General features: G+C 39.3%; 1 protein-coding gene across 8 annotated transcripts in view; it reads right to left on the bottom strand.

Moving 5' to 3' along the window:
- Positions 1-20293, bottom strand: part of LOC122971093 (rho GTPase-activating protein 23-like) — a 70962-nt gene that overhangs the window by 28864 nt on the left and 21805 nt on the right. For 7 of the 8 annotated variants that reach the window (XM_044337561.1, XM_044337568.1, XM_044337570.1 and 4 more), the window contains exon 1: positions 15584-15779. The exons of the other annotated variant lie outside the window; for it this stretch is intronic. In XM_044337561.1, the coding sequence (XP_044193496.1) occupies positions 15584-15637 (54 nt within the window). In that variant the 5' untranslated portion in view covers positions 15638-15779. Of the gene's footprint in view, positions 1-15583; positions 15780-20293 lie in introns of those variants that run through there. 8 annotated transcript variants of the gene reach the window in all.

Below are 20293 nucleotides of genomic sequence, written 5' to 3'. Positions count from 1 at the left end.
TACAGCCCTATGAATTAGAGCAAAAGAGTAAATGACCATGTATGTCTGGTTCTAACAAAATTGTAAATAAATGTGTGTGTGTGAGTCTAAGAGAGTGGAGATTACTACAACCAAACTGTCATCAGGGATAAATGTGTGTTCTTGTTGAATAACTCTCCACAGCAACTCTAGCAGTGCTGTCAGCCCCTCAGTCCTCTTTACATTGACACCTGAGCACAGCTAAACTGACAGACAGTGAGAGAAAGAGAGAATGAAGATAAAGAGGGAGAAGTGGGATGTAGAGATGCTAAAAGAGGCTGACGTCCATGCAAACATCATCCAGCAGCCTCTGCATCTCTCATCTCTTGTCCTCCGCTGGCCTTTACTTTCCTATTCTGTCTTACTCATCCTCTGCAACACTTTCTCCTTTTATTCGTTACATTCCTGTTTTTCCACTATATTACCACTGTAAAATGAAACCTACACAGCTGAAGTTATGCTGCCTGAAACTTTAAAAGAGAAAAAAAAACCCCACTGTGAACATTATCCCGGCATTACTGTGCAAGCCTGCGAGCGTTGGTTTGGGAAAAGCATTGTGACCAATCTGTTTTCTTGACTGTGCAGACTCGTAATCATGGAGGAGTCGAGCCAGAGCAAAAATAACATTATGTGATGGGTGACTCAGAGGAGAATATGCCTCTGTTCTGCCCTGATTCTCTATGCCTCGCCTCTGTTAGGACTCCAGTGCAGCTCAAGGCCAGCAGCGCCTGTATGCAGGAGACCAACCACATGATGGCCGAGAGGAGCGTTGCTTCTCTCTGGCTGTCTGACTCTGTTCAATTCAGTTCAGACACAGAGCAACTACAACTAAGGCAAAAAACAACAACACATTTAATTAAAGTCACTTATTATACCTATCTATTAATCAATTGTTCTATATGTAGAATGTACAGTGTATATTCTGACTTAGTCTAAAAGAGGTGCTAAATGCCATGAACAAAATAAATAATGGCAGAGGTTCATAAGGACAGTTTGATGTCATCTTTAGGTTCAGTCCTCCCAGAGGGCACAAAAAGATGCTTGTTGACCATATGACCAAATTGTGAACTGTCCTCCCTGGACTAAATTATAGTGCGGACAGACATCATGAAACACACTCAGTGAAAAGACAGACAATTAGTAGTAAGAAAACTTAGTAGTATGAAAACTTTATTCAAAATCACACTGACATTTGTAATAATGCAATTTACTAAAACATAACCTTCCTTTTGGTTCACTCCATATATCTGCATAAGAATGAGAATCTCATATTGTTTTCGATTCAATTTTTCTGTCTTTAAAGATTTTAAAAGCATTTTTTAAAAAGGCTTTAAAGGTCCATGGCCAAGTCCAGTGGCTGCAGCTAGTTGAAACATAGCTTTAAAAGGACAGGTTCACAGTTTTTCAAGTGTGTGTTAAAACAACAGTCAAGTGTCCATATAAACAGTGAAAGAGGTTTTCCACACTGTAATCATTCCTCCTGTTCATACTGACTTTTAAAAGATCCCCTTCAAATGTGCTTTCAATGTAAGTGATGGAGGCTGAAATCCACAGTGTGTCCACACAGTCATTTAAAAGTAGATGTGAAGCTTATATGAGTCTTCATCAGTCTGAGTTAGTCATATCAAGTGGATATCTGACACATTTACAGTCTTTTTAGCGTCAAGTTCCCTCTTTGTGTTTCCTCAGACAGTGTTTCTCTGTTGAGCTGTGGTGGAAGTATAGTAACAAAAAGAGGAACTTTGGCACTTAAAGACTGTAACGTTGAAAGATATCTACTTGATTTGACTCATTTGGACGACTGAAGGAGGACTGTGGATTTTGTCCCCCATCACTGACATAGTAAGTGCATTATGAAGGGATCCTCTAATGGTCAGTATGAACAGGAGGAATTGATTATGGAAAGAAAAACCTATTTCAATGTTCATTTGGGCTCCTGACTGTAGTTTGAAAGTTCACTTGAAAAATTGTGAACCTGTCCTTTAATAGCAGCTGAACAGCTTACAAGTTGGAAAAACAAGATTAGAACAGGGTGTTGGTGGATATCACAGAAACAGAAACTAGTGGAACAGTGACTAACCTGGTGACTTCATATCTTTGGCTGAGTATAAGGTTAGTGCTGGCTAGCTTATTTTTACAACATACAGGTGCCACCATTCTTTGTGAATTGAGAAGAGTGGACTTTCACATTGAATGTGAAGTTGTCATTACAACTACTCTGCTATTAGCAATATAAAGAGTCACCTCCAGGCTAGCCACTGTTGCACTAGCTTCTGTAACTGTGTTCAGTCTCTCATCAAGGGTTTCTCTCACCAGTCTTACTGAAAAATTAAACCTTACTAGGTTTACTTTCTATATTCTAAGATATGATAGATTTTGATTGTTCAAAGGGTAGATTTTTAGTAACTTGCATTTTTACAAATATCAATAGAGCTGCAACAATTACTTGTCAACTACTAAATTAATCTCCAATATTTTGATAATCGATTAATTGTTTCCTGTCATTTTTTAAGATGGTTCAAGTTTCTCAAATGTGAATGTTTTCTGGTTTCTTTAGTCTATGACAGTAAACTGAGTATTTTTCACCATTTTCTGACATTTTACAGACCAAACAACTAATCGATTAATCAAGAAAATAATCAACAGATTTGTGGATAATGAAAATAATCTTTGTTGCAGCTTTATTTCACAGGTCTTGTCGATGTGATTTGGAATATCACTTAGAAGTTCAGGTTTCAGTTTTATTAAGGAGCACTACTACGGAGAGGAAAGGTGCTCAAGTAAGAAAGCAAACTTTATCAGAGAAATACTGAAACTGTTGACATTTCTAAATCATGAGAGGGCACAATCATATCTCAGATGGAGAATGTTCCAGACTTTTTCTGCACCTGGCAGCCTCACTTACACTTGAATTTCCTTAAGATGGTGCCAGTAAACAAAATGTCCTCTATGAAAATGGAAAACACTCCGTGTCCTCAAAGTATAAAGGAAATAGATACACAATAGGTATATGCATGTTTTTGTGATCCTTTTCAAATATGAAACTCACCCACTTACGTTACATAAGTTGTAAACTTATAAATGTTCCGCAGTCGGGGTCAAGTGAGTGCTTTAGTTCAGGGGAGAACGAGGAGCAAGAGAATGAGTGGGAAGAGGAACGAAGCAAAGAGCAAGGTAAATAAAGAGCTGTCAGGCAGAATCTCGGTCTAAAAGCGGGAGACGCAGACAGAGAGAGGGAGGAAACACACAGCTACACAGCGTGTGAGAAGAGAGAGAGAGAGAGAGAGAGAGGAGCGCACAGACAGAGATAATCCCTGTGGGACAGAGAGTGAAGACACAATCATGTCACTGAAGCTACAGTGAAGTGTGAAAAACTGCAAAATGTGATTTAAAAAGCAATAAAGGGGAACATCACGACGGAGAGAAAAGAAGAGTTTAAAAAAGTTTAAATGGAATTTGTGAGCAGAGTGGGTATCAACACTCTTAAACCATCTAAATTCAAATATTATTATCTATATGTAGGGTTTGGTCTGTGCAGAATTCTTGCTTTTGGTCTATTTTGAAGCTCAAACTGTGTACTCGCACTCAGATATATTGTTGCTTGCACATGATTTCCTGCTCCAGCTTCGGCTCTTCTCCTCACACTCAGGCTGCACTTAAACTGACCAAAACACTGGTCAATTTAAACTGACCAGTGTTTTTAGGAGAGAGGGATAGAGAGAGAGAGACAGAAAAGAGACAAAGAGAGAGCGGATGAATAGAGGGATAAAGAGGGAGGCTGGAGGTGATGACAGTACTAAACTCAGTAACACAGCAGCAGGGGATGCTGAATAGAGACACTGGAGCCCCTCCACAATACCACACGTGGGACAGATCAGTGATCTGAGCGCACAGCACACGTAAGGGCTGCCAACACGCACGCACACACACACGCACGCGCACACACACAGAGTACATACACTCTAACGTCAGTGAAATCCTCACACAAGCTAACAATTTGTGTGTTGCGTGTTTTACATGTTGAGCCGTTATGAAATGATTCTTGGGGATTTGTGAGGACAGTAACTGGTTAAAGAAACTATGGTGTTGTTACTTCCTCTACAGCCTCCCCAGTTAGTGGCTGCATCCTCTTCCTTCCCTCTAAACTCATCAGTTTCCTCTCCTGAGAAAGATCAGGAAACAGTGTTGATGTCCACTGTTCCACTCTATGATAACGGCCACGTTTCCACCCAGCGACACACAACGTTTCTACCATTTCTCAACAAAGGAGTAAGGAGTATTTACACTCCGACCGGCAGCTTCCAATACTTTCATCTTTTCTAACACATTCTACTCAGATTCCCTGCATTGAGATGTTTATTATCATAGCATATAGTTCTTGAAGAATGCAGGTATAGCTGATATTCAAAGAGGTTTTTTTTTTCCACAGGACAGACACCTACACACAGCAGAACTAGAGAGAAAAGAGGAGATATGAATGAATCTCACTGATTCCGCTTTATAGCCACAAGTGGGCAGCAAAGCTTTACAAAGAGCCATTCTATGGAAATAATGAAGTGCACATAAAATAGTCCTCTGATTGACGGAGTGCACTGTGAATCAGTACAGCACATGTAAAATGATCTCATATACATTTGAATCCATGCCTGATGCAGTGTAATACACAGTACAATATGTTTACTGTGTCATGTTAGGGTTTGTTAGAGTTCCTCTCTTTACATTTCAACTTTAGACATCTGCAGTCATCTTCAATTCCTAGATGAAAAAGCATCAACACATAAAGTGATCAATGATGTCTTTGTTTCAGTTGATAAAATGATCAGCTGTTCTGATATGTCAGGTACGATATATATAAAAAAGGTGAAATGCAGTCTTGTGAAAGAGACCGTGTGGGAGTTTGTGTCTTGCTGAAGTGTTCTGGAGCATGAAGCTGAACCTCTCCCTACTTAGTGTGTCATGTCAGATAAGAGTGTGCTAAATAACTTACTTGCAAGTGAGAAATATACACAGAACACCGAGCAAAATATTCCAACATGAGAAGAGCAGAGTCAGAATGGAAGCTTAAATGAGCGTAAAAGGAGGACACATGCACTCACAATCAGTCTCTGAAAGCTTGGAAAGCTCACTAATTGACCTATTTTTAGTCAACTGTGAAAATCATTCTGGGCTAAAAATAACTACAAATTCTTTTTTATGCATTTCTTTGTATTGTTTTTTTTATTTGAGCCACAGCTGTGGTCCGAATAGTCATCCAGCTACACATACAGTATATATATATACAGTATACTGTGTGTCAATGGTGAAAACCAACATACAGAGCAGTTTTCAGTTCAATTCATCAAAAGGGAATGTCATCCTTACATTGAAATTAGAACAGAAAAAGTGCCACAGATTTTGACCAGCTGACAAGCTAATATCCTTAGTTAGCTCTGTCCACATCTTGGCAGACAGTATACACAAACACACACACATTTCCAGTCAAAGTATAAAACTGTGACTAAAATGGAAAAAATTCAGCTTTTAAATCATGAATATGATAGTTTTACAAAAGAAGGAAAGGGTTCAGCCACTGGGGAGTAGTGGAGTGGTGTAAGAGGAAAGATCATCAAAAGCTAAGCTTGGGTCCTGATTAACTGTTGCCAAAAAACCCAACATTCATAATTCCGACTTATTTTGAAATGCAGGAAATCATCAGGATGTAGCTCCTGACTAAAACATTTCTCAGTAAAAATAACAAAGAAGGAAAGAAATGACCTCAAACAACTGATTACATCAGCGGTAACTAAGAAACATTACATAGTAAACAGATAGCCTATCATTTTAACTTGGAAGTTAATGTGTTGTCTCTCTTTACTTGCCAAACGAGGTTTACAAGGGAGAAGTCAGGTCACCCTCTCACAACACCCGATTATGACTTGGAGTGGACTGTGCGTATTTGTAGCTGAACATCACCAACAGACTCTTGTCTGGAGCAATGACCTAGCTGATGGTGCCACATTCATTTCAGGAGACTCTCCCAGTTCACTCATATGATGGATACCAATCATTTAAGCTTATCGACTTATAGTTCTCCAGTATTTGGAGTAGGGCTGCAACTGATGATTATTTTCATTATTCATTGTTTAGTCTATGAATTGGCAGAAAATAGTGAAACAAGCCCACTGCCCCTCTGAGCCCACAGCTCAAGAAGATGTATTCAAATATCTCATTTTGTTCAGCCAAGTGTTAACCAATATATGACAAATAAAAGCAGCGAATCTTCACACTGGAAAAGCTGGAACAGATGAATTTTTGGCACTTTTTTAATTTTCTGTCAATCAGCCAATCCATTTATTGACGGAACTCTAAATAATAGCAGATAATGTATATGTTCAATCAACATTTCACATCGTCTGCTACTCATCTCATGTTACTTTGCTTTTTACATGACAGGCTATTGGACTTTGGGGTGAAAGAACGCAGTCAGTGATGCTGAGAGTCAAAATGATGTTGAATGAGTCACTGTCATCTGTGGAATATAAAAAAAATCCCCCTAAGCTGTTTGGTTCACCCAACATGAACATCACACTGACACTGGGCTGGGACACTCTGTGACCAAAGACCTCTAAAGACTCCTCATTGTTGAGTACTGTGAACAGACCTGCTCTGAGATCAGCCTGGTCCACTTGTCTCTCAGCTGACACTCTATTTTTACTGTGGACTAGAACTGACCACAGACCAGCCGCGGCAGATGTGTACGAGCATTGTTCTACATTAGACAGTAGCTCTGTGTGACTGAGGAGGCAACGGGACAAAACAGTTTGGTGTTTTGTATTTGAAAGAACGCTTCACTATCGGAAAGGAAGGAAACAACAGCGGAGGATACCACACTGACACACACATTGATAACAAGAGCTCTGAAGAATTACTGTTCTATACCATAAACTAGTCTGACATACTGTAAGGTACTGTATTTCCTGCTAAAAGCAAATACAATGTTCCACCCTCAAAAACTGCATGTAGATCATGAGACACTGAACACCTCAGAACCTAAAACCACAGTGATGATAACAACACAATCAAACATCCCTGTACAAAAGAGACAAGCAGTACTGTATCAACCAATTCTACATGAAACGACTAAATACATAAACGACATTTATATTAATGCTACACACAGACAAATCTCATTATCATAAAAGGTAAACACTTGTTTCAAAATGATGGTGTAAGTCTACTAACTAGCGGTGTGCACGAATACAAATACATCATTCGGCAAAGCACAAATAGTGGGTTTTATACGAATATTTGTTTCATACAAATATTTTCAAAATTATTTGTTGGGGGTGTTCCCCAGAGATATAGTTGAGCTACTGACACAAGCAAAGTGCTCTTAAAGACTCTCCATAAACTGTTGTTCCCCTTCTCCTTTCCACAAAGTTAGATTATAAAAAATAGGCAATAAATGAAAAGTGCAAAGCAATAATCGCCTTTGAAGTTCCTCCCTACACGTTAAATGGTGTGCTGTCTCTGTGTTATGGGTGTACAAATAGATAGGTCTGTAAAGTTTTAGCACAGTAATCATAATAATTTTCGAAAATTAAAAGTGTAATAAAAACAAAAACAGGATTTTTAAGCCTCTTTCCGCTTTCATTCAAATACAAATACAGATACAAATAATTTTGCTGCCTCAACAAATACAGATACAAATACAAATACTGGGATCTCTGCACATCCCTACTACTAACCATACAGCAACGTCCATAATTAGATTTCATCCATTTTCGGCACAAGGTACAAAACAAAAAGTGATTTTCAGTCCAGGAACTTTGTCTCAAAAAGTCATACACACTTTTTTACATTATACATTTTTTTATTATTACTTACTTATTGATTATTGCTAACTTTCTTATTCATATCTGCTGAAATCCATGCTTGCCTTTGGAATTTTTTTTTTAATTCCAGCATTTTTTCCAGAAAACTTACTCTACAAGGATGTTGCGGAGTTGTACAATAAAGCATTACTGTAAAGAACTATAAGCATCAAAAAATAACTTTTTTGGTGCACATTTGTGTCAGAGTGCTGACAGAAATAAGAGCCTGTTATGGGCAAACTCCTCATGACATGATGATGAGCTGTTTAACCACATCACTTCTCTTGTTTTGAATCCTGTTTGCTGCATTAGTTGCTTTGCCTTCCACTGACCTGACAAGTTTGACAAGTGTTCAGTCTATTTTTGGGTCTTTGTTTTGCTCAGAAACATGTGGAAATGATGAAATCAGTGGATATCAGGCAGAGTGTTCATCTTTGATGTTGCCCATCGGAGAAGCAAATGCCTTCAACAAGACGCAGTGCTTTTCTCTGTGTGCTTTATCTCAGTGTTTTACACTCAACAGCATGTTTGTTGGTCTGCACACTGAGCACAAAGACGAATATCAGCACTTTACATACAACTGCCAACTAATTGTTTCAGCTCAACTAAACTGTATGTCTTGACTGTTTCATCAAAACTCATTTCAGTCTCAGTATCCATAGAATATGCATCATTATCTAAACATGAATGCACAAAACATTAATTTTCAAGTGCTCATCAATCTTTTGTTTCATAATGTGACTGATGTGTTCAATAATTCGTATCACAGCTTGCGCAAAGCTATAGTGCAATATGGTTTGATAGTATTGCGGAAGCGTAGCTGTTCCAATCACCAGGCATGAAGCCAGATGGGCTTGTGGTGCCAGTTTGACACCTTTGGCGCAGTTCCACCACAATAAAGCTAATCGGAGCAGTAAACAGCAGATGAGCCACTCCAGGTGAAGACCAGTCAATGATGGACAGCTAGAAAATAATGTATCGCCAAAACCTTTTCTCTTTAATGTTCACAGTTAGGAACAAACCGTAGGGGGATCTGTATCCAGTAGGTGTTGCAGTGTTCTAGAAATGATCTAGTAATTCCAGTCTTACACTTACATAAAGTTGGAGGACTCACAAGAGAATCAACGGAAAACAGTAGAATAGGGCTTCTCAAACAAGTCATTGAAAATACTCAGGAAAAAGGAAGGGAGCAATGAAATGAAAAAAGGTGAGGGAGTAATATTATGAAGGCAGAAAAGGCTTGAATCAGCAGCTACCGTGGATGGCAACACATTTCAAGCTTGGCGTTCTTCCTCAGGCAGCATGACTCACAAGAGACAAATGAAAAGCAAAAGAATGTTCACAATCAAAGCAGCAGAGGCAGCAATATCCTAACTTTTAGTCCCTGGTATGGGTCAAGCTCCTGAAACACTGGATCCTACATTTCCAATAATGAAAGCAATAGCAGCTGTTTGTTAGATCTCCCTTGTATGATAATTGCCCACATCTTCATGACTATAAAATTATATTTGTGTCTGAATTCTGAGTGCGTGTTGACGGGACATTCTGAGCTTCTCTTCTTCCCTTGTAACCAATAATTAGAGACAAAACTGCCGATCAGAAATTACCTAATGCAATTCTCCAATCGCATAAAACTGTGGCACAATTTGTTTGCTCAAATTAAACGACTATTTGCACAATCATTTTTCTACAAAACTTATCTGTATGAAAAAAATATATAATTCCATACATGTTTTCTACTTTGCTCAACTACACAAAAGTACTTTGAATTTTCCAACATAACTATGCATGAAAACGTGTTGCCATATAGTGGAAATGTGCGAAAATATTCAGTCTGAGCTGAGTGGTTAGCGAGGTGTTTGAGAGAGAGTGGTAGGGCTGCACTGTGGTACCTGATCCCAGTAACACAGTGCAGCAGCTGGGTGCCCAGATGGGGCTACATCCCCCCTGAGAGATCCAGCTGGAGTTTTCTGGATTGGCAGGGTAAAAGGGGGGCATGTGCACACACACACACACACACACACAAACGCACACACACAAGTTGCAAGCAGACCGCAGCAGCAATTGATTGCACCTGATCCCTCCTGAGCACGGCTAGTCCTCTTTCACTTTCTCTGCTTTTATCTGCTCATGTTCCATCGATCTTTCTGTCCAGCTCTAACTCACTAAACAGAATTTGCTGTTGCACTTTCCTCTACTTCTTTCATCTGAGAGTTTTTACTCTTTCTCTCTCTCACACACACACATCATTCCATTGCTGCAGTGTAATCACCACCACTCTTTCATTGACACATTCCTGAGCAACCCACCTGTTGGAAGAAGAATGGTCCAGTGTGCAAAGTAACCCCCTCTCTTTCTCTCTCTATCTCTCTCTCTCTTTCTCACACACACACACACACACACACACCTTTCCCCATGGTTTTAGGTGGGAACCATCAGCCATCAGTGCAGGACTGTGCTGGCCTCATGGCCGACCTTTCAACCTTGACCCACGCAGCATCAACCCACATCATTCCAGTCTTTCTCACACACACACACAAACATGCAGTACACAACACACAGAGCTCCATTGTCACACATTTCACAGCAAGTCTCAGCCTGTCAACCCCCCTTACCCTACACACATACACACTCCACCCATCGAACAGTAACCCCCCCCCCCGCCCGCGCCTTTGCCATACAGTACAGAGCCAAGCCTCTCATTCTCAAGTCCAAAAAAACACCACAACACAACAATGACTGTTCCCCATCTGCAGCGTGCAATTTGCTCCCTGTCACTCATGACCAGCCCCTCCCCCTGACACACACACACACACACACACACACACACACACACACACACACACACACACTCCCCTGCCTAATGCAAGGAGGTTCGTTCTTGTTAGCAGGGAGACACTTCATCATTGTAATTAGGAAAGTCACTTAGCGATATTGCTTTTCCAGATAGTAAATGTCTTCACTGCTGACAGTTAATTGTCAGAACAGTGAAAACCCTCCATATACAAAGGCCTGTATCACAATACAGCATTTCCTCAGCCGTTTGGTTGGTTCTACAAAGCCTGATGTGTTTCAACAAATTATTGATGTCATATTTTTCTTTTTTCAGCATTTGCAATGGAGGCAATAATGCTATTTTTTCTACTTAGGAAACAACAGTACATAGGATGTTTCTATGCAAACACAGCACACATTTTAACCAAATTTTCCAGACAATCAGCAAAAGACAATCCAAATTAATGCACGTTTCCTTCCACTTTAACTGTTATGTGAATATTGGGAGTTGAGCACATTAAGATAAACAGTAGGTGGCGCTAATTCTCTGGGGTGGTGCTGTTAAACCACTGCAGAAGAAGAGGGCACAACAAGATGACATCTTTAAAAAAAGCGTCAGTCAAAGCTCTAAAGATGGAAAACCATGTAGAAAGTGTGATGGAAATATGATATTTCTGTTTTCTTCTCTTCAACTTTAACATAATCCAAGGTTTTGCAGAATCTGTAAATTTGGGGGATTCATAAGCCAAATGTGTAATAAATGATGACGACTTCCTAATACTGTAAGTATCACTATATGACTGTATGTAGCCAAATATACAGTAGATACTGAGGAGCACCACATTATTTGATAAACCAGTTTCACACACACCGTTCTACTGCAAGAAATACTCACCAGAGCACCAAATATGGATTAATCTGCCACTGAAAATAGTCCCCAACACAACAAATGCATTATTTCTTCCTGTTTGAGTAATGTTTGCTAAAAACTACAGTGACCAGCTGTTCTAGGAAATTACTGAACCTAAAAAGCTATATATTTGGGAAAAATTTACTAAAAGTAAGAGTATGGAAGTCAGAAAGTACTGAGAGAAGACATTGTTGGTTTTGGTCTTTCCATTGCATTTCTTGAATACTACAGAAGAAATAAAAATACAAATGAATGCTTTAAAGCTATTCACTCAAGAATTACCAGTGATACGCTACTCCCACAGACAGTGATGAAAAAATTCACATCAATCTGTCAGAATAAAAGTTATTAAGTATATAAACAGGATATTAATTCAAATCACTGGAACTATGTTGATTAGACTTACTATGTTGATTATATATCCCTGAATGTAACCTAACCTAGTCATCAACCAGCTGCATCAACTTATGGCCAACACACTAAATCAAGTCGTCTTCTCTCTTCCATTAGATCTACTCTAAATCATGTGAGAATTCCATGTGGAAGAATTTCATGGGTTATTGAAACAAATCTTTAAAAAACAAACAGGCCTTTTTGATATCCAGCACCTGCTGTGAGAGAGAAATGCTGCTGTTTTTCTCATGTGGTCACGTGAGGTGAAACCAAGCCCGGCACTAACTAATTAGCCTTTACTGCCTGAGCTAGGGGCAACATTTGGAGGCCTGATACAGGACATATAAGGCAAGAGCAGCCTGCTCCACTGAACACACAGAATCTGAGGGGGGTGGGATGTAGGGGGGGACTTAGATAACCCAGACATTTGGCAAAGTAGGATGACTATGCAAGAGATGTGCATTCATGAACAATGCAGCTAATGGTCATGAAGAGTGTGATGAGAGGGTTGTTTATATTTGCATATGAATCACAGCACTGTGTAACCTGTCAAAAGGTCATGTACCACTGAAGTGCAATTTGTTAAAATATATTATTCTGGCATGATATGATCCTCAACACAGGTGCCCCCCAAGCTTGTGTACTCAGCCCCTCGCTGTACTCCCTGTACACACATGACTGCATGGCTGGGAGCAGCTCCGACTCCAAAATCAGGTTTGCTGATGACACAGCGGTGATAGTGATAGATTTGCATCACCAATGATGTTGTGAAGGACTAAGTGGAAAAGGTGGGGGACCTGTCACTATGGTGAAAAGCCAACACCCTCTTAATGAATGTCAGCAAAACCAAGAGGCTGTAGATTTTGAGAGGAAGTAGCAGAGGAACTACACACATCTGAGAATAGACAGGAATCACCGAGAATCTGACACGGTTGACACACGCAAATATCTTGCTGACAAAAGACAAGACAACGGCTTTACCACATCAGAAAGCTTAGAAGATTGAGAGTTTCTCTGGAGTCCTAAATACCTTCTACTGTGGTGTTGTGGAAAGCATCACCAACTGATCTGGGAACTCTGCTCAGGACCATAGATCCCTATATAACGCTGTGGAACATCAGGCTGGCGACCAGAGCAGAGAGTATAAAGTTAGCAGTATAGCTGTGAACGTAGCAGTGCAATGTTTAGGCTGTTTGTCAGTGAATAAATGCTACAGCTCCTCAAGACTCAAGCCAGGTTTCCATGTCTTGCTTGCCACCTGATGATTAAAGTGAAGGGGGTTAGCCCTGAAGTTAGTGCTAATGGGTTAGCCTAACCTGTGAAGGCTCACTTAAGGTGGACCAGCTCTCAGCCGCTCCTAAACAAAGACCAGAGAAATGTCTGACTGTAAAGTCTCTCCAAGTCTCTCCCTGTTTAGAGTGTCCGTCTCTGAGCGTGTGACAATATGCACTTTAACATTTTAATCCTTATATTACATATATTTTGAACGTTTGTATCTTTTAAATGTATTAATATCATTGCACATCCACCTTTTAGCACATCCTCTATGCCACACCCACATTTTACTGCACATATTGAAAATCTTTGAATCTTGAATCTTAAACACGGTTTCTTTGCCAAAGTAAGTAATTCAGTGATTCAACTATTATTTACATTCATGTCATGGTGACCTCCAACTTAGTATTTAGTACTTGGTATCAGCAGATAACCAGAGTTCAGGTATAAGGTTCGGTATCAGGAAAGAAAAAGTTTGATTGGTGCATTGCTACTATTTAGCCCATTTGAGACATTAATTTACATGTCACTCGGATTATGTTTTTCATCAACATCATGATGAAAGATTGTCTTCTATATCATCTGCTCATGGGAACTAACATGTCTTCATGGTTTATCACTAGCACTTGGTTAAGGTTCAGAGAGGATTGTCGTCTTGTTTGAACTACTGAAAAAGTCAACGCTGACTTGAAGCATTACCCAGCATGTCTTTACTTTTTCAACATTTAACCAGAACCATGATCTTCCCTGCACCTTAACCAAACCAAGATGTATCCCTAACCTTGACTTCAGTGTTTCAACCATTCCCAGGACACAAGACACTACCAGTGTCCAAACACCATTGACCTTGTGGCACTGGAAAAACCGTTGCCAGTGAACATAAACCAGCTCATGCTGTTTCATGTTCAAAAATAATAAAATAAAGTAGTAGAACGCAAAGTAAAAAAAAATTAGATCTTACATGCTACTTGAGACCAGGATATAAAACAACTCTAAGTAAGGCTATGTGAAAATGTCTGAGATTACAACTTTAGTTTGAAAGTTCTACCACTGATGGCGGTTATCTCTAGTGTATGACCCATGACCCTGATGCTAACTGGGCCGTGACACAATCCCACAGTAATAAGCTGTGAATAATGTGAAAATAACTCATACGCTCCAAGCGAAGAACAATGTGTTGTGTGATGCGAGTGATCAAAGAAAAACTGTCATCATCGAGGTCAGTGACAGCCTTCGTTACTATTCGTTTCTAAGTTTAGCCTTCAAGAGTCGGTTTGAAATTTTTCAAATCTTGTGTCATTTTTGAGTGAATTTTTGTCCGCTGAGAGAAGACTATAACAGCTACAATGTGCCTTCTGTAACTGACTGTGCATATGTGGGCTGGCATATGGAAATACATGCATTCCAGCCCAATTTCTTATTGTCTCCCTGCCCACCCACCCGTACCTCATCTCCGCGATGGAGGGGGTGTAAAACTGTCACAGCAAAAATATGTGCTGCATTCCCTGCAATCATGGAGAAATTATACAGTCATTTGCAGAATGTTGCATATGATCAAACTGGTGAGAAAAAAACCCCTCATGTGCAGAAAAATGGGCTGTGTTGGATACATGTTCAAATCTTGAGGTACTGATTTGTTTAACTAACTGCACATTATTAGATCTATTTGTGTTCTGCAGTTGAATGTGGCATCGGCCCTCTCTGCTTTCAAACAAAGCAGTGCACTTGAAGTCATCACTTATTCATGGATTAACATTATGTGGTTGAACAGCCTGCAGCTTGCACTTTTCTTTGGAGCTAGGGAGTTTGACAAGTTGCATAAGACAGGACAAGTGCATGAGAACATCTCCAAAAACACAGGAGTGTGTTTCTGGTGGAGATGGTGCGTTCTGGAGCTGTGCTATAACTAAGGTTCTATGAATCCTTGATGTGATTTGAAAACTTCCTCTACCTGACACATAGCCTGAGACTGCTTCATTTTTATTATAAAAAAAGTTTTGTCTGAATAAGTTGTATTAAACTGATACAAATGTAGGCTATAGAGGGTGAATAAAGAAACAAACAAAATCATTTACTGTCTTACACTAAAGTACAGTTTGTAAGATGCTTTTAGGTTGATTAGCATATTGCTGCTACCACTGATTCGCTTTTCACGGGCAGAAAAAGCATATTTGAGCTTAAATTAAAGATCTCGAAGATAAGCTCATGTTTATAAGTTGGCACCAAAGAAAGAAAATGCAATTTACAAAAGGACAAACAGAACTGCAGAGCAACAAAACACGGTAAAAAGGGAACATACTTTTAGTAATAACCGGGAGAAGACAAACACACTTATTCAGAATATTGAGTGATGACTTACTTCAGTGTCTGAGTGAGGTGGGATTCCAACAAGGCAAAAAGCAACTCCATTCATTGGGTTCTCAGCGTTTGGTGCGTGTAAACACAAACTAGAAATGGCTTAAAACGACTCTGCTGTCAACATTGTGGACAACCTTGTCTCTGAAGTCCTGCCTCTTCTGTGCAGACTGAGCGGTCCCTTCTCTCTGCCTCTACAACCTGAACAGTCCCGCTACGGGCAGCGTCACGCGCACATATTAAGACACAACACTACCGGAAACAGGACAATACTGACTTCAAAATAAAGGCGCAAAAGGCTTCGACAACGACAGCGTATATAGAATAAGGTTTTTACCCCAGTTGGATATTAAAGGTACGGAGGAGGATTAGGGCCACATGGGAAATATATATTGAGTTCTGAGTTAAAATTTTCACATCCTCTTCCGTATATAAGCCTACAGGGAACAATGTCAAAATATATTTTTTAAATGAATTATATACCTGCATTGTTCAATCGGCACGTGTTATTGTTGAGAGGCCTATTTTCTAAATCTTCTACGATAGGCTTGTTTGGTCATTTAATCAAGTAACCTAGTTACACTAACTGCATGTTAATTTACGACAGGTTAGTGTATCTATACAATTTATTCTTTGTAGTAACAATTGGTCTGTACCCTTGTTTTCAAGTTTTAGTAAATAAGACTTTTATTTAGAAAGTTTTAGGCGGAAAGTACATTATTGGTTCTCGCGCGCTTGACAAAAGGTCCCGATGGTGCAACATCGCCAGCTGGGCGCGAGCCCGCCTACAAATACAACAAAAAGGTGACGCCGAGTCTTCACGAGGATGGGTGTGGCCACACGGAGAAACACAAGAAAGGATGGAAATGAGCAGCATCAGTGTATGATTTCACCATAGACTCTGTGCTCATTTACATCATAAAAACAGGCAGGACAGCCGTGTCACAACTCAACATGAGAGCTAAATCACATCTTCTACTCATACTGAGCTCACTTTTTATGGTTCAGCTTTATGTTTGTGTGTTTAGCTGTGACCAGATGGGAAATCAGGTGAGTGTAGCTCAAGAAGAACACTTAAGCTTTACATGAACACCTATACATGTAGCTACATAACCTGTCTACAGTTTACATGGACAGATTTACCCTCTCAGGGGCCCAGGGGCATAAATGCTGCTGGGCCCCTTTCAACACCAAAATTGCCACCAAAATTTTCCCACACTCTGTACACTTTCTACAGTTTTTTTAAGCTATAAAGCTGTCTGGCACCTGGTTTGCTGTGTGCTCATTTAATTTAACACAGTTGTATTTAGGAATATGCGACATATATGCACAAAACTTTAAAAATGAAGGTTTGGAAACTGGAATTTGACACAGGGACCCTTGTCAAGACAAGGCAAGACCCACATTAAGGTCCCTATCATGTCAGTTGATAATGTTAATGTTTCTGTCAAAACGTGTTTGCTGTTGCTAATTAGTCGTATATAAATTTAATTTTCAGTAGAATGGGCTGTCACTCTGTAAGAATGACTACTGGAGGTACTGCATATACCTGCCAATAAATAATCAGACTCTTTGGCAGGATAATAAGGATTCAGCGTGGTAAAATACACAAAATCTCTTCTCAAACCAGTCCAGTATAACATAACAGAGTACAATCCACCACACCAACGCCACAGATTATGGTTTAAAATAATTCCTATAGAGTTAAAATGCTTTTGTGACAATCTCAACTAAAAAAGAAAGCTTCACAAAGGTTGCATTTCTTGCACAACTGCCAAATAGTCTTTCATGAGGAACAGAGGTGAGAAAAATAGTTTTACTAATAAAATGAGACTTCAACACTTCAAAAGCCATCAGAAAAGCCTTTGATGTTGAAGTTGAAGTTGAAGTTGAAGTTGAAGGGTCATTCTTGACCATGGAAGTAACAATTGACAAAAAAAATTGTAACTCAAAGTCCACTTACTAAATTACTAAACTTTCAGCCACATCTCATGGCCTTTATCAGCAGATGGATTTTGCTTATTCTTATTTTCAGGTGATTATACACTAATTAAAACATATTTATGAATATTCCATTCCGGCCAAGTCCATTCCACTAGATGCCACTAAATTCTACACACTGCACCTTTAAGTATGGATCCTTGGTCACGTGACAACAACTGAGCAAACTCATTATGTTCATGAAGGCCATGAGGTGTGACTGAAAGCTGTGACAGACATCTAGTAAGTGGACCTCAAGTAATGAATGTTCTGTCAAAAAAGAACTGCTGAGATCTCTTAAACTGGCAACTTTGCCTGTTTTCACTTATTTACACCAACCACCACATTAATGCTTTTCCAAAGAACACATCATTTTTTAAGATTGATTTCCTACATCCAGGCAGCAGTTGCTGTCCATGCATTTTAGAGTAATATTTTGTGCATGTGGTGGTAGGGCTGGATGGCTACATAAAGGGACTAAATCTAGACTTTTGACCAAATGCTCCAAACTCAGGGTCCGCTTACTATCTTTTTGGAGTTTTCAACCATATCTCAATAGTTGAAAGCTCTGCTAAAAGGCTAGTAAGTGGACCTATATTTACTAGGTTAAGGATGAAATTTAATTAAAATATAGACCTGTGAAAATACTAGTATAGGATTTCTTAAAATGAGTGGTTTTGTTTTGAATAAATATTTTCAACTCTTCACAATGAAACTAATACTTTCCGCTCCTCTACTTCTGTTGCTTTGATCTAATGCTCTTGAGCAGCCACACTGAGCTTTTTCATATCAAAAGAATAGAGACAAGATCTATGAGGTCATACTGACAGGGAACACTGTTAAGCAATGCTTGCACAGGGATTACAGCTCATGAGATGATACTGTAAGTATTATCCATAAGTATTCCGTAAGTATTATGCAACATATAATAAACGTTTGTCTCATCCTAATGGATCACAAGAACATGGAGTTCTGTGCTTGTGGCCTACAAACAGTACATTAGACTGGTGAGATTTATCCAGACTGGAAAGGAAAATCTGAATGTAGAGGAAGAATAAATAACAACCATTTTCTGCTGTATCTTCTGTACATCGTGTATCTCAAATGTCAAATGAGGAAAGATGAAAATATGATTGATATTAGATTGATGGTACTTTATTTTATCAACAGCAGTGCATGTTTTGTAACCCACTTTTTCTCTCAATACACACACACACACACACAGACACACACACTTTGGGAGTAGAGATCCTGACTTGCTTTGTCAGTTTGTCAATAATGTATATGGACAGCGTACATTGACTGTTGCCCTCCTGTTCTGTGGTCCACATCTATGTCATGACAATCTCAACTGAATTTAATGCTGCTACACACCCATTATCCACCTACACAGGTGTTTTAACTTATGATGCCTGATTAAATCTTTCTCAGGACTGTGTGAGTATGTGCAGACTGTGCATGATTGACATGTCTGTCACTGTTGTGGCCGGGCAAATTGAACTCTTATCATTCTTACTAGTCCATAGAGTTTGGTGACATCACATACAGTAATTTCCAGAAGAGCTCCAACTAACTTCAGCTTGAGCAGAGGTCTGATCAACCAGGGTGATTGGAAACAGCTGTTTAGGGCCTTTAAATCCTATATGTAAGGACTTCATATTTTTAATATTACCTTTTTAACACATATTATGTTTGATCTCGAAAATAATTACTATTTAATATTTAGACATATTTATTGTTTATATTTAATATTTACATCATCCTATGGCAAGGGCACTGTGAAGGAGAACACACACGCACACACACCATATATGTACATGTACATACTGTACACACAGTAATACTGAGGTAAACATGGTCTAACAATCTTTCTGTAACTTTAACTCTCCATTTTTTTTCATACTCATTTTATTTAAATCTATCAGTCTTTTTGCATGTTGACCACAAGCTGAATCGTGTTGGTTTTACAATAAAGTTGTTCTTGACACTACAGGTGTTGTTGGATTTGTGATATCTTAGTAATACCTTTTGGGAAATGCACTAATTTGCTCTCTTTCCGAGAATACGATGAGATGATCAGCGGTGTCAATCTTCTCATCTCACTCTTTGCAAGAAAGAAAAAAGGTGAGTGAATGAGCAGATACTTTTAATATGAACATTTTGCGACTTTGCAGACACAATTGGGCAATTGATTTGTAATTGCAAATGAGTAAAATAAACATAATTCTTCCTGGCAATGCAGCCCTGTGGTTGTGTCCAGTTACAAGTCAGGTTTCTGAGAAAGGTCCCAGCAAAAAGTCTAAACCTACAGTACGTAAGGTTCCATTAGTGTGCTCCTCAGTTGACCTGTGTGTCTGACTGCTCTCTGTTGTACATGCACATACTGTATATCCAATCAGATCCAATTGATCTGAAATAAGTTATTTAAATCTATATTTTATTACATTTGGTCAGTCTGTATAAGTGAGCATCCTGTTTAGGGAATTCAGTGCGAGAATTGTCATGCCTGAAGGAGTGTGTGTGTGTGTGTGTGTGTATGTTTGTGTGTGTGTGTGTGTGTGTGTGTGTGTGTGTGTACTGTATGCTGATGGATGGTCACTGGAGCGAGACACAGTCCCAATGCTGATGTTGGCCGACAGTACCCTCGGGACAGAGGAGAGAGCATGCACAAACATGTACATATATGCACACACACACACGCACACACACTCTTACACACACTGAGTCATTATGT

The sequence above is a fragment of the Thunnus albacares genome, chromosome 20, assembly GCF_914725855.1.
Source record: "Thunnus albacares chromosome 20, fThuAlb1.1, whole genome shotgun sequence".
Taxonomy (NCBI): Eukaryota; Metazoa; Chordata; class Actinopteri; order Scombriformes; family Scombridae; genus Thunnus; species Thunnus albacares.
The sequence above is the reverse complement of the archived record's forward strand: the minus strand, read 5'-3'. Positions and strand labels throughout refer to the sequence as shown.